This window comes from Mustela lutreola, chromosome 1 (genome assembly GCF_030435805.1).
Source record: "Mustela lutreola isolate mMusLut2 chromosome 1, mMusLut2.pri, whole genome shotgun sequence".
NCBI lineage: Eukaryota > Metazoa > Chordata > Mammalia > Carnivora > Mustelidae > Mustela > Mustela lutreola.
In genome coordinates this window covers 259573198-259588815 of record NC_081290.1, presented here as the reverse complement: position 1 = coordinate 259588815, position 15618 = coordinate 259573198, and the positions used below count along the sequence as shown (strand labels likewise).

Here is a 15618-nt window from a genome sequence, read left to right as displayed (position 1 = left end):
CTTCAAAATTTATTCTAACATCACTGAAGATGCATTTTAGAAATTCAGTTTCTCCTAATGGACGTTAAGCAGCTTTTTAAAAATTGAGGTTCTTTACTTAAATGCAAGTCACTTTCTAACCTTCATTTTTGTCTATTTGTCAAAAGCTTTGAGAATATGGACCTATGATTCAAAAACCTAGTGTTTTATATGAAAGCCGGTTTGATGTGCTACCTACCTCCCCAGTACATGTCTGTATGGTTATAAATGTGCATACACAACCAACATCTCTAATTCACAAAGGGCTTACCTGGTGCAATGGAAATCTGAGTTAGTTTCAGTTTGCTACTTTGTCTCAGACCTGTGTTCTGTAAAAATCTCTCACCAGGCTTCAATACATGCTTTCCCTTAGCGTTAATGTAGCTGTCAGTTTGAATTTCAATCCTGAATTATGTCTGTTGACGTAATTTCATAGTGCTGACTTTGATTGTTTAGGATTACTAAACAGAAGACCATCAACTTCTTTTTCTATGCTTTCTGTCACTCAGGTTCTTTATTAACTACTATGGTTAGACTACTGATCTTTAATGGAATCTTAATCCCCAAATATTATTTTGTATTCATCAATTTAATAACAGGATGCATAAATGCAAATTCATTTTATTATAATCTTCACACATATTAGCAAATGAGTTTTTCAGTTTACAAAAGCCTTAGTACTTTTTTGGTGGCAAGTGACTTTTTCAGAAATCAAGAGAAAATGTTTTTTATATACAGTTATGAATTTCAAGCTATTTTTTTACACTATGTGTTGTAATATGCACTTAACCATGAACGAAGTGCCTTAACACACGTACACTCATGACTACTGTGAGGCATTTTGAGTTTCTGACATTTTATTTAAAAATAAAATTATCTGCTTTCTCTAAATACAGCATAAAACAAAATTTTAAAATGAAAGTAGTTTTGCTGTACTCTTTCTGCACAAAAATTTGGGTAAGGAAAATGAAGAGTGGTGGCCTCATTTTGCAATCCTAACTGTTTTTCAAGGATGGGAGGGTCAAATCGTTAAGAAAAATATTTACAGAAGCTATTAGCAATCATAATTAGGGTGTCCTATAATTCTACATGCGACGACGAAGGAGGGATCGCTAGAAGTCCAGGTGTTGCTTGCCTCCGGCCATCATGCCACAGCCTGGGCCCAGAAGCTTGGAGGATCCTGCCAGATCCTGTTTGCTTGAGCGGCTCACTGTGTCTGACAAGTCTGGAGGCAAATGCAGTCGCTGTGGCAGAAGATTTCGGGAGGAAAGAAAGAAGAGGAAAAAAATTAATTTTGCTTTAGCTAGCACACTTCAGAATACAATATTATGCTCTGTTGATCAGCATTTAGTCTTGCAGATGAAATTCCTGCTAAAACAGTTAGTCAGACTGAGACCCAATATAATCACATCTTCTTCCTACTAGGTTTTACAAATTCTAGCCATCACAGACACCAGACCAGGGATCTTAGTGGAACGTTTCCAGAGTCCAAACCTAAAGACATTAGTAAATTTCTCTCATTTTGGTCAAAATGAAAATACGTAAAAGCACAAATAAAGGCGTACTTGGAAAAGAACACTGTTGTAGTAACGGCGGGGTTGTTTGTTGGCTTTGCTTTGTTTTTGCCAGGGCTCCAAAATGCTATTTTTAAATTGAATGTAGCTTTTCAAATGTTTGTTTCCCTTTGTCTATTAAGTTGACCTGATGATTCTATTTCAAAGCAATACTTTCTTTAGGAACTTACAATTTTTGTGGAACTGTTGATATAATGAAAAAAAGATACCAATCAAAGGATCAATATTTTTTATATCCTCAGATAAGTCAGCTATGACGTCTGTTTCAGGTCTTGGTAAGTTTGTTTCTATGCATGACATTGGTCATGTTTTTAAAAGTAAAGGGTGGCTCTGAACATCTCCCCTGTCTTAACCATTTTTCTGCAGATAGAGGCTGATTCAAGCAGATGCACGAACTGACCATAATTGTACAACGGTTCCTGTAATCGGGGAGAAATATTCACATTTCAAAAGAACTTTTTTGTTTTTCCAAAGGATCTCTATCAAATTCCTTTAACAACCAGTGCCCCCAGCCTGTACAATTTTCACAAAAATCCTAACTCAAAGGAACATGTCTGTTGGTTGAGGCACAGAGTGGGTATGGGAGGCTAAAGGTAGGTGAGGTAGGATGGGGGTGTCCACTGATGACTAGCCAAGACCTTGCAAGAGTGAACTGACCTGGAGACAACCTAACTGAAACCCTTCATTTGGAAAACCCCTTATAATATGGGGAGGGAGGAAATGAGAAAGACAGAACCTTTTTTTTGGGGGGGGGGGTCAAAATACTGTGATCCATTAGCATATGTTCTGGAGAGTTTCTTTCCTGATAACAGGCTTCTTTAGTGCCATGTAAACACAAGCTGTGTGAAAAGGATCAAAATATTTTAAAACATTGAAGAAATGTATGACAATACTCTTCCTTCAGTTTGAGGTACTTAGTTTTTACTACAGACATACCTAGACTGGAAGACCCTATTATGGATCTATGACCAGCAAAGATGTCAGAAAGGTCAATAAAACACTGTCATATCCATACAGTAATATCTGCGTAGTAATACTCTTTTGTATTCATAGCACCCAATCTGTCGTATATTAAATAACTAAATGTCTATTTCTTGAATGATTTTTTAAAAAGCTCAAATAAAGACATACTTATTTCCTTGTTTTAAACAACTCTTTCATTTCTTCATAGCCTGGTCTTCCCCTCTCTCTCCCCCAAGGATTTCAGGCAGAAATGAAAGCATGAAAGGCTCAGGAATCTAACAGACACGCATGAGTCTAAAGTCTAAGGCTATGAATGTCTTTGCAGTGTTAATTCTCTGTGTTCATGTTAGGAAACTGGAGGGAAAGAGACATTTAATTATATGTCTGAACTTTAATGTTTCTTTAAGATCCTGTAGTTAATGCTAATGACTGGGACACATGCATGATCTGAAGGTTACCTGAAACTTAAAGAAAATTCACCATTAAAAAAGTGTGTGTGTGTGTGTATTTTTGGTTGGGACTTCATAAAGATTATGTCAGATGGTGATTAGGCTATTTAGGAAATCAATTTGACTCAGCAAATATTTAGAACCTATTCAAAGCAAGGTGAACAGAGCACCTTCCCCATTACTTCTCATTCCGGGAGCATGAGTAAGACAAGCACTGGTGCTAACCATCAGAGCGGGTCCTCCAAGTGATGCCTACAGGAAAGGAGAGACAAAGCCGAGATCGGGTGGGGGAAGGGGAGGAGAACACTTCATGGAGATGGGCTAGGTGTTAAATAATGAATCGATTCTGACATGGAGAAATGGTGATTTGCTTAACAGGGGAGCAGATACATCTTTAAGAGGCATTCGGGTGAAGGTTCATACTGTTTTGATAATCTAAATGAGGAAACTAGTAGAGTTACTCGGAACCAACATATGACAGTTTATTTCAGGAGCTTACCTATTTGCTAAAAATTTCTTTTCCTCTGCTTCTCCAGGCAATGAACATGAGCCAGTTGGCTGAAAGCCCTTCACAGCAAAAGTAGCTAAATGTGATGTGTGACATGCTTGGAAATCTTTCAGGTTGAATGGGTTTGAAGAAAAGTCAAATATCATTCTTGTGTAACTTCTAAGCACAAAAATTTGGGTTGATATGGTTAAATGCTTCTCACCTAATGCTACACGGTGAACGCCAGTTTGCATACTTAGGTCCTTTGAGAAAGCCCAAGGTTGGCTCCTGGAACTATGTGCCGGCTCTGTTGATCGTTACTTGAATGGGCATACTCTGTACTCTAAATTCTCAAGCAGTGGGTTTTTGTTTTCTTCCCTTCTCAGCCTCCCCCTGTGCACCATGTCAGTGCGGTATGAGCAGTGAGGAAGGAGAGATCAAGTTCCAGGCTTGCCAGGTGCGTCAGGAACTTTTCCTTTGAGGCTTCCAAAGCATTTACACACTTGACATGTAAATGTTCAGATGCTGCTGTACCCCAGATCTGTCTTGTGAAAAAATAGGCAGGAAGATACCCTGCATAGCATATGACCTCCTTTCGACTAAAGCTGCAAGGCTGTGGGGACATATATAAACTTTTGGACCTTGAGGTTTCACTGAGTAATGGTTTAAATAAAAATCAGACTATTAAAAAAATACAATACCATTTTCAACCTTGGAAACCAAATCAAGGTCTCCCTCTTCCTTATTTTAAACCTGGTGTTCTGAGGCGAGGGCTCAAAACATATCTTAGATCTTGAATGGAAATTTTTCTCACTGGATTTTCTTTTCCTGGATTCCGGGAGGAAGAGATTGTGCTGCTAATAATGCAGGAGATGCCTATCTGGCTGGCTGCCTCTTTTTTCCATTCATGCCTTGTCTAAAATGATGCCTTCTATGTAGCCAAAGGGGTTTAAGACGTGATTGCTCCCACCTTCGCACAGAGGCCTAGGCGATTTGCAGGGATCCCACTGGACTAATGGGTCCCTCTTCTCTGGTGCTGCGAGGTGGGAAACAGCAGGGCTGCCAAAATACTCCGGCAGATTACGGGAGCTCCTGCCAAAAGGCCCTCTCAGGACCCAGGAAGCCCTGGGTCAGAATAAAACGACAGCAGCAGGAGAGCTTCGCTCTGCAGCTCCGTGCGGGTACCAAGCCCAGCCAGACTCTGAGATTCTGCCCTCTCTGCCTACATCACTGTCTCTTTGCTGGGCTTAGCCACTGTCTGCATGTTGTTCCTTCTTGGGTCAGCAACTAAATGGGTGCTAGAGACACACAGGATTGGATTTCCTGGCTCCACAGTTTCCTTTCCTAATTCCTTTCTCCCAGCTGGCCAGCCCCGTGCTCAGCACTCACAGCTCCTAGACAGAAGGGGCAAGATAATGAATCTAGATTACACCTGGATTTGAGACAAATTGCAGGTAAATACCCATTAAAGTAAGTTTAATCAATTTACATTTTTCATATTTTGCCAAGACCAAACGACCAGGCACTGTTTGTTTTCTGTTTGATGAAGTACATTTTAACCTTTCCCAGAAGAGAGAGTTGTTTCAATCCTTTTTATATGTTGACATGTCCTGAACAGTCACACTTTGCATTCATCAGATTCACAGAAATCAGTGTTAATATTACAAAATACTTTCTAATAGAGTTTTCTTCTGTTCTTTGAAACACAGCCATTTTATTTTATTTTTTTATTCAAGATTTTATTTTTAAGCAATCTCTGCACTTGGTGTGGGGCTCGAACTTACAACCCTGAGATCGAGAGACTCATGCTCTACCGACTGGGCCAGCCAGGTGCTCCCATAGCTAATTTAAATGAAAACTTGTAAACACCTTAGAATATACGGACTCTGTCCTGGTCACTTAACAGAGGCGGCCAGTGAAAGTTCGATACATCCGTCCTTCTGTCACTCTTGGACAAGTCAGTTTCCCTGTGTGAGTCTCAGTGTCTGCTCATCTATCAATCACACGGGGATGATTCTTCATGAGACTGCTGTCAGGACCAAATGAGATGTGTAAGTATTCTCTGAAGTAGCAAGTAGTACAGTAATTTATTTGTATCTCCTCTTGCTCCAAAAAAGTTGGGATGGCTTATAAAAATACATATGGTTCAACAAGATAAAAATAAGTGAGCTGGTTAAGGCAAGGAAACAATTGTATAAATGTAATGAACTACACACAGTTATAAGCAACAATAACAGAATATCAGACTTAGCAGGTCTCAGTCACTATGCTGGCGTCTGAGCACGGAGTGTACATTGCCCTCTTCTGCAGCCTGGTGAAGAAACCAAAAAGGAAACTGCGATCAGAGTCCTGGTTTCTGGGAAGACTTAAAAAGTCTAAACCGGGGGCGCCTGGGTGGCTCAGTGGGTTGAGCCGCTGCCTTCAGCTCAGGTCATGATCTCAGGGTCCTGGGATCGAGTCCCGCATCGGGCTCTCTGCTCGGCAGGGAGCCTGCTTCCCTCTCTCTCTCTGCCTGCCTCTCCATCTACTTGTGATCTCTCTCTGTCAAATAAATAAATAAAATCTTTAAAAAAAAAAAAAAAAGTCTAAACCGTTTCCCTCATACTTAGGAACGCAGTAGCGAAAATGGGGCGCACATTGGATGTCTTGCTTCTGGGCTTGTGAAAATGGGCATGGAGGTACTGCTGAGGAAATCTGGTGTCCAGCTTGTTTTAAAAATCTGTCTTTTGCACATGTCTTCATTGCTGACAAAAGAGCTAATAAAGGACAGGTCAGAGGATGAAGCTTCTCTACTTGAGTCTTAAAAGCCTTTCCCCCTCTTTACACGACGAAGAGAAAAAACAAATTAACAAAGACACACCATCTTACTCCATTCCAGATTCTTTGAAGAGCCAGACAGTGTCCTCACCTGGAGGGTGACTTGCTAATTTCTGAAGCCACACTCTGGTGATGAGGCACGGCTAGGAATGGCACAGAATGAACCTGAGTTCAGGCTGAGTGGCTAGACACACTCCCGCTCCCTCCCATATATAGCTTCAAAAGAGGAGAAGTTTATTTCTCTCCCACTTTGGAGTCCAGAAGTAGGCAATTCTGAGCTGTGAGGACCGGCCTGCCATCCTCAACAGGGGCTTCTTCCCCTTCTGGCTGCAAGGCTGCTGTTTTGGCGTCTCTCCGTGGGAAGAAGGGGCCAAGAAGGCGGGGTCCGGAAGCTGAACGCATCACTTCCACTCACGTCCAGAATTTATAGACATGGCTGCACCTGGTCGGCTACAAGGGAGGCTGGGAAATGGGAAATGTGTGAAAATGTTTAACAAATCTATTCCTATGGAAGATGGAGCAAATGGCTATTGGGAGACAACCAGCAGTCAGCTATAGTTTCCAGAAGGGCCGTAGCAATATGATCACGAGCCAGAGCGTTCCCTCAGAGTGCGAGCCGCCGATGACTGTCTGGGGCTCCATTCTTGTTTTCTGACCAAGGAAATGAATACCTGATGCCTCCATGAGCTCAGGGGGCGGGGCGGGGTGGCGGGGGGCAGGCAGTGACCAGAATCTCTCTTGCTCCACACATAAAACGAGGTATTTCCCTTTCTTTACTGGAAAGCCCGGCTTCCTTCCGTTGGCACAGGATGGAGGGCAGAGGGAAGGAGACCGAAGCAGCAGACCTGGTATATCCATCGTCACGCTGTTGCTATTATTTCTTCACAAGATTTTCTTTTTCATTTTACTTACTTATTTATTTCTTCAAAGATTTTCCTTATTTATTTGAGAAAGAGAGCACAAGTGGGGAGGAGAGGGAGAAGCAGGCTCCCCGTGAGCAGGGAGCCCGACGTGGTGCTCAATCCCAGGACCCTGAGATCATGACCCGAGTCGAGGGCAGATGCTTAGCCGACTGAGCCACCCAAGGGCCCGGCTTCACAAGATTTCAGCGTGTTGTTTCAATTTACAAGATAAATCATTGTCATGTGCTCTTACGTAATGATATTTACTCGATACACTTATTCCATCATTATTACATTATGACGATGTAATGTTACGTTGCAATTATATCTGGTTAAAATTTTGCAAAGTGGAAGCTGCATCCACCTAATTTTTGGTGAGTTTTGTGTTACTCTCCTATATGAGTAGGCCAGGAGAAACAATGCCAGAACCAATTTTTGCTCTTTTTGCATTTGGTAAGTGTGCATCTGGTAGTGGCTGAGTATTTCTGGAAAAAATTCTGCCAAACACGGTCAGGTTTTAAGTTTTAGTTTTTGTTTAAAATGCCATTCACTCTCAGGGTTTAAGATTAAAATTGTTTTATTGAATGTCATAATTATACTATATCCTTTGAATCGAAAACAATTCATTTGGTTCTTCCTGATTGATCTGAAAATTAGACAAAATTTCAGAGCTGGCATATTGCATACTGGCTGCCCATTGAAAAATGCTCAGGTGTGCAATTATTTTGACCGTCAATTATATCTGACAGTATTGTCTTGCCTCCAAACTCACCTCTCTGAAAGCAGATTGTGAAGAACTCACTTGTCTAAACAAAAGTGTGATTTGTGAAAAGGCACGTGTCTGTGGCAGAGATTGCTAGCTTACTCTCACTATCTATTCTCTTCCTTTGCAGTCAGTAAAGGAATCTCTGGATATTAGTGGGGCACACAGCCTCCCAGAATAAAGGTCACATTTCCCAACTTCCCTTGCCGATAGATGAGGCTGAGTGACTCAGTCCTGGTCACTTCATCTTGGGCAGAAGTGCTATGGTTAAGTTTAGGGTCAGGTCTGCGAAGAAGGGGAGATCGCTTTCACTTCCCCTTTCCCTCACCTTGGCGAGGGCCCCCTATTGTGGGCCTTGATCCACCCTTCCTCATGGGGTAAGGAATCCCCGGGCAAAGAAGATGTGCCTATGCTCTTGGTATTCAGAGTTCAGAATTCCCTGTCCAAATGGCTACGAGGTCTGTGCAGGTCTCTTCCCCATGTTCGTGTCCCAAGGAAGGATCACGTTGTCTCCATGCACACCCTGAGTCACGGGAGTAGCCAAGGGACTGCGTTTGTGTGGCGTATGGATGGAGTTTGGATTGGAGACTGGGTGTCCTCAAGCATATGGACCTGTGTGTGGGTAAGGGAGACAGGAGCGGGAAAAGACAGGAAGTGACTGCAGGCCAGTTCACCCTATGTCTCCAAGTTCTATACTGGAACCCATATCCTAAATTTAAAGTTGACCTTCCAGAAAGTTGCATTTGCAAAGGAAGGAAGATAATGCATTTTTTGTGGTTTCTTGGCTTGGTAACTTTAAAATGTTTAGGCATATAATAACTGTGAGGTCCTTTATCTGCCTTATGGCTCAAGGCTCCACAGATGTTAGCAGCAAGCCTCACTCCCCTCTTCCCACTTGCTGAAATGTGGACTTGAGGGTGGACGCTGAAACAGCCACTATGGAGCAGTAGCTGGAAGCTCTGTGCCGAAGGTGTATAGCAAAATGAGAAAGTTACAAGTGGAGAAAGACAACTGTCATATGATCTCCCTGATAGGAGGAAGTGGAGATGCAACATGGGGTGTTAAGGGGGTAGGAGAAGAATAAATGAAACAGGGTGGGATTGGGAGGGAGACAAACCATAAGTGACTCTTAATCTCACAAAACAAACTGAGGGTTGCTGGGGGAAGGGGAGTTGGGAGAAGGGGGGTAGGGTTATGGACATTGGGGAGGGTATGTGCTATGGTGAGTGCTGTGAAGTGGGTAAACCTGGCGATTCACAGACCTGTACCCTGGGGGATAAAAATATATTATATGTTTATAAAAATAAAAAATGTAAAAAAAAATGAGAAAGTTAGTCAAGGGTTTCCCAATACCATCTGGCCACCCAAAGACCCTGGGTTACTAACTTGGGCTTTAAAGTGTGACATATGTGAACTTCTCCGTTACTGAAGCCACTGTATTTTTGGAGTTCTGCATTAACAGCCTAACCGGCGTCCTGGTTAAGCAGAATTTGGTACCTGAAAAACAGAGTGCTTAAGTTCTGGGATTTAAATGGCTTAGTGGCTGGAAAGTAGGCGGTGAGGTCAGACTGCAGCCCGGAAGGCTGGTGACCCCTGTTACGATTGTGGTTAACTTGGGAGGCACACCATATACCTCCTGATCAGTGGCTCCAGAAGCGCTGGAGAAATTCAGGGTATTGTTGTGTTAGCTGCTTCTTGCCACTTTCAGCAAAGTTATTTGTAAAAGAGAAAGGAACTTAGAGCAGAGCTAGGAAATTTGGAAGAAGGGTTAGAAGGGACCATGCCTCTTAAAGGAGGTGCTCTGCCTGTAGCTGAGAGTCTAGACTGAGGGAAGGCTTGGTAATTTGGGGGCCTCAGAGGACTGGAGAAACCCAACTATTTCTGCCTTGCACGGGGAAGCAGGCAGCCTTCACATATGGCCATGCCCCTCAGTGTTGGTGAAATGCCCTCATTAAAGGGCTGGCTACAAAATGGGAGCCAGCTCGGAGATGAAAGCCACATGAAGGGTACTGCCTTCCCTCTCAAGTTGATTATATTATTTAGTATTTTTAAATATTTTATTTATTTGAGATAGAGAGAAAGTATGAGAGAGTGGGTGAGCACAAGTGAGGGCAGAGGAAGAGGGAGAGGGAGAAGCAGATTCCCCTCTAAGGAGGGAGCTTGATGCAGGGCTCGATTCCAGGACCCCGAGACCATGACCTGGGCTGAAGACAGATGCTTAATCAACTGTGCCAACCAGGCGCCCCTCAAGTTGGCTATTTTAGATGGAGTCAAGCTAGTTACTAACAAGGTGAGAGGGATGTGGGTAGAACAGAGAGGCCGGAAAAGACTCAAGACTTCAAAGGTTAACAGTTGCAGTGGGCATGTAGCCATTCCAACCTCTGGAGGAGGGCGAGGTGGGACTTAGACCTGTTGGATTAGGTGCATTGGTACTTGAGTCAGTGGGCGGGAGAGAAGCAGCAGCTGTCTTCCCGCTGCTGAGTCCTGCGGTCGGCAAGGACTACTGTGGGGACCTTGCTTTCTTTGCATCAGTATCGCAGTGACCAGTCGATGGCTCCATGGGAGCTGAGAGGCAGGTGCAGAAGTGGAGGCCAGACCAGTGTTTCAGGGCCCAGTTACTCACTTCGTAGGGGGTCATAGTGAGAACTTATCACGCCCAAGATCACAGACATAGAGGGGTGCACTTCCAGTTAACAGCCCTAGTGGTGGCCTTCCAACTCCTCACTTTGCTGACTGAGGCAGCAGCAGTGTCCCCAAAGGCCAGTTTGGAGGCACTGTTCTTTAGCCCTTCCAATTATTTCGCTAGCTCCCTAGTTCCCTGGGATAAACTCTCTCCTGTCCGTAAAATAATTCCATGGAATTCGATGGCAGGGGCTTCCTACAGTTGGATCCTAGAACTATGTCCAGACAACTCTTTGGCTGTGATTACTCGCATGTGGGACTGAAGGGAAGTGAACAGATTGGGAACCTTCTAGAGTCTTGATGGGATTGTCCTGCCAAAGAAACCACAAGCCTGGTCTAAAGTCTAGGATTATCCAACCCCTAAAATAATCTTAGGTCCCCAAACCTGACCTATCAAAACTGTGCAGCCCCCTAAAAGCATTCTCTCTGATGGTGACTTCATGTAGCCATGAATGATAATGGATAAGGAATAACTTCCTAAAAGGATACAGAGGATAAGGGAGTTACTTCCAGAGAACAGAACTGGGGACTACAAACTGGGTTGAAGTCCTCCACAGGGAGGGCAGAGAATTCCTGGTTTCTACCAGCAAGATTCTCCACTCACCCGTGGAGAGTCATAGGTGTGTGGGAAGAAGACTGCATGGATATTTGAGTTCCATGGGTTGTAGACTATGACAGAGACTGATGATTATCCTCCAATATCTATTACTCTCCCTTTTCCCTTTGGTGGAAGAGTTTTTGAATAGGTGGCCACCCTGAATAAAAACTCCACTTCCATGCTTTCCTTTCAGCTAGTTGTGGATCACATGACCAAATTTAAAGAGAGTATTGATGTTGCAACTTCAGGATACTGGAATGGTATTTGAACTCAGGCAGCCTGGCTTCAAAGTCACATTCTTATTCATTATTCTACGTGCTAGAGCTTTTCTAAGTACTAGAGATAAAACAATGAACAAGACTGGCAAGATCCCCGCTTTCAAAGAACTTATGACTTCAGAAAGGGACCCACAGCTTGTGACCCACAGACATTTACATGACTCAAGGAGAGATAGCTAACATATAGGAAAGCAAACAAAGATAATTCAGATAGTGAGAGATGCTTTTAAGGAAATAAAACATGACAATATGATATTGGCTGGGGTGGTACCACCTTATTTGGTAAAAGTCTTTCTGGAGAATACATTTGAGGTAAGATTTTCAATTTGAGAAGGGACCTCTGAAGACCTGGAAAAAGAACTTTCCAGGCAAAGATCATCAAATACAAAGCGTTAGGGCAAGAATAATCTTGGTATGTTTGAAGGACAGGAAAAAAGTCAGCTTTCTGGAGCAGTCAACAAACAAGGGAGTGGCTATGAGAAATTTGGCTTGGTAGGGAGGTATCAGATTGTGTAGGGTTTGTAAGTGACTTGGACTTCTTAGAGTGAAGGGTAGCAAAGGACTGATGTAAATTTTTAATTCTCTGAGTACAAGGGCTATCTCACCCATATCCATATAAATCCATGCATAGACATTTTTAATAATATAAAACAGTAGCAAACAGAAAGTATGTTATTAAAGATAGAATTTTCCAAAATGCAGTATACACAGGCTTTTTTAGATGTTGTAATCTTCTGATTCAGAAGAAATATTCTATCTCCTAAGTGACCCACAGTGTTTGTCTTCTCCCATCCTCCTCCTGAGGAGAGTGGTGGTTCCCAACCCCCCGCCAAGCGACGGGCAGCTTCTAGCTGGAGTGGATGGACCCGGTGTGAAATGTTCATGGAGGAGAAACTCGGGCAGTACTGTTTGTGGGGCTGGTTGGCTGAGTTTAATCTTCTTCAAATGTGAGCCAGAATCTTTTAGAAAATATTGTAAAAAGAATACCACCAAGTGTCAGGCCCAAGGTCCGTGAACTTTCAGACATTTAAGATGAAGGGGAGTCATGTTAATTTCCTCTTTTATTTCATAGATCGACAAAGAACAAACTAGATGACTCCCGAAGAACTTTGCTTACAATGGTTTTCCCTTCCAAACAAAAACCAGTAAATTTTTCTTTCTTTTTGGTTTGTCCTTTGTTCTTTGGCACATTTTAATCCTCATTAATGCTCTACCATGAGTAGGACTGAAAAAAAATCATCCAGGTAATAAACGGAATAAGGTGAATTAAACGGTTGCTTAAACTTGGACAGTAGCAATGCTTGAAATCACTCCCATTAGCTTCTTCCCTGGGGTAAAGGGAATATGGGACGGATAAGTCACACATGGCCACGGCCATCCCTGTGACCCACAGCTTGTGACCCACTGTCTCCATGAGACTCTCTCTCCCCAACTGACTCCCTTCCATTCATCTTTCCTTCATTGTGCACAGGGCTTCTTACTCTGGCAATCTTTTTACTGGTCTCCAACTGCTGCTTACCCCAAGGCTTGTGTGGCTCTGGAGCGCACAATGCAGGCCAGAGCATATAAGCTCCAGAGTGCGTAGAATTTGAATTAAGCTTCAGCAGGGCCAAGCTGAGAGATGCTTGGGCCCTAGGGCCTACTGCTTCTGTGGCAATAAGTGGAAGAGACAGGGAACTTTCTGTGCACAGACAGTCATTCTGATAGGCTCTTTAAGCCTGCTTTGCCCAGGAAGCCCCTCTGCAGTGAGGAAATGTTCAGAGCAACATTTTGGGTACTAGCCCTCAGGTGGCTTCCTAGTAGTGAGATATTTTAAGAACATACAGTATTTTAGAGTTGAATGTTGAGTCTGAAAAAAAAAAAACAACACAACAACACTTCTTTTAGTTTGAACTACTAATTATGTGAGAATTTCCTTTCCATCCCGTTTCCTTTTAAAGCATAAGGGAACTGTTTTGGAGGTGGCAAAAGGTAACATTACCTTTGTTTCTGTCTACTAGAATTCAAACTAATGTTTCCTCCTTCCTATCATCTGAAACCTCTGACTCTGTGTGTGGAAACTCAAGATGGATTCCTAAATCCTAGAGATTTTTAGAACTACGGCAGATCTGCTATTCAGTTTAGGGACTGGCAGAGATCTGACTGATAGTTTATGGAACAGATGAATTCTAAGATGTGAACAAGCAGAAAGAATTCTGAAATCAGAGAATTGCTTACGTTATCATATTAATGTCAGTCCATTAAAAAAACTTTCAAAGCTGGCAGCTTTTGATGAACACTCCATTTGGAAATGAGGCAGTTGTATCTTTTTTATTTTTAACTTTTTGTCTATAAGTGCAGCATATATACAAAATATATTGATTTCTTTTTGGCTATCCATGAATGAGTCCTGAGAGCATAATGGCCAATGTGTTTGCTTGGATAATGCCCTACAGTGTATGCAGAACATTGCTCCACCAAGCCCCGAGATGGGGTATAAAGTGCCCGGTGGAAATGGCAATGTAAACCATCCTGACAACATTAAATCTCCTGACCACTCTTGAGTTACTTTGAGACCCCCACATTGCGGGGTCTGCGAGTTCCTGGGGATGAAGAAAGAATTTTTAATGGGGCCAAATGTAGGTGTTTACAAGGGGGAATTGTTGTTTTTTATTAGGAGCTGCCTTATGTTCAATAGTTGTATTTACTTTGTCAAGCTAGCCAGAATTAGAAATCCCCATTGCTAGGCAGCCTAGAGCGTCTGCAAAGTATTTCTGGGCATTCAGAACTGAAGCATGTGCTGCCCAAAGGCAGGTTTCATTACAGTGTGTTATTTAGTCCTCCTTCGTCCCCCTCCCCCCAACACCCCCAGATTGCAGCGCTTCTATAACAGGAAATCTTGGTTACTTTATGCTGAAACATATTTACATGACTGAAACACGACAATTAACACATTTGTAAAGCTTGAGGGATAGGCACACTTTAATGGTTTTTTGAAGTAGGCTGATTTCCTGGAGCTTTTAATCTTATTTTATTTTGTTCTGCATGCATGAGCAAGTTCTTCTTTACTATAGGTATTTGACAGAGTCTACCTGGTATGAATGTGAATGAAAGGAAAATTATACAAAAATTAACTTTGCCAAACTGTTCCTAACTTTCACCGGCTCAATGTATAGTGAGGACTATGCTCTTATTTTTGACATGTCGTGTTAGCTTTCACACAAAGGCAGTTAGGAAGTATGTTTTGGGTTTGACAAAATGAAATGTGCCTTTTTCTATGCCAACTGCGGAAAAACTTTCATAGTGAACGAAAAGTATCAATTACAGGACAGTGATTCCCTATTTATGTTCAGATAGAGGTACCCTCTCCTAGGTGATGTACATTTTATTTGCTCCAAACTTAAATTAACACTCAGGTGGTATTAAGTACTATTACTTGATAAGTGTGATTATGTGTGTGTGTGTGTCTGTGTGTGTGCCTGTTTATACACATACATATAAGTATGCAACATGGCAATGTTATCGTATTTTAATATCTTTGAATTCTATAGATCAATTACTGAAATCTTGGTAAAATTCAGGGGGAAAAAAAAAAAACAACCTTTCATATTAAAGCCCTGTAAAATAAAATGAAACCTTCCACTTTCCCTTTGATATCTGAAAGTATGTGAAGCCTGGAAACCACCCAGCCCAACTCTCACTTAAAAGTTTATGGCGAATTTACAAATTACACTGGTTTCAAATAGTCACCCAGTGCATCTATCCCCACCCTCCATAGACCTCCCTCCTTACCAGTTTCAAAGGGAGCTCAGTGAACAGACTGGGCAGAGCAGGAGCCCTCTGTCTACATGCCTTAGGGCAGTGATGGGGCAGCACAAGACCGAGTGCTCTAGCTGAGGGAGACAGATTAGGGATGAGGACATAACTCCAAAGAATAACCCTGCTGAAGGGAAGCCACTGATAAGTGAGCAGAGAATGAGCTTAGTCTTAGATAGAAAACCTCTCTGGGAATAAGGGGGCTTAAAGTTAAAGGAAATGAAGCAAATAAAGCAAGAAAAAAAATACTGATGACCAGAAAAGAGCAATATATTTGTGAGTATATAGATAA

At 42.4% G+C, this 15618-nt stretch overlaps 1 protein-coding gene across 4 annotated transcripts in view; it reads right to left on the bottom strand.

Annotated features, from left to right (window-relative positions):
• Positions 1 to 623: 623 nt before the first annotated feature.
• Positions 624 to 15618, bottom strand: part of ELP4 (elongator acetyltransferase complex subunit 4) — a 243152-nt gene continuing 228157 nt past the window's right edge. For 2 of the 4 annotated variants that reach the window (XM_059138826.1, XM_059138817.1), the window contains exon 10: positions 624 to 1262. In XM_059138826.1, the coding sequence (XP_058994809.1) occupies positions 1131 to 1262 (132 nt within the window). In that variant the 3' untranslated portion in view covers positions 624 to 1130. Of the gene's footprint in view, positions 1263 to 3503; positions 5803 to 15618 lie in introns of all 4 variants that reach the window. The other 2 variants (XR_009345762.1, XR_009345763.1) reach the window with 2 other exon arrangements.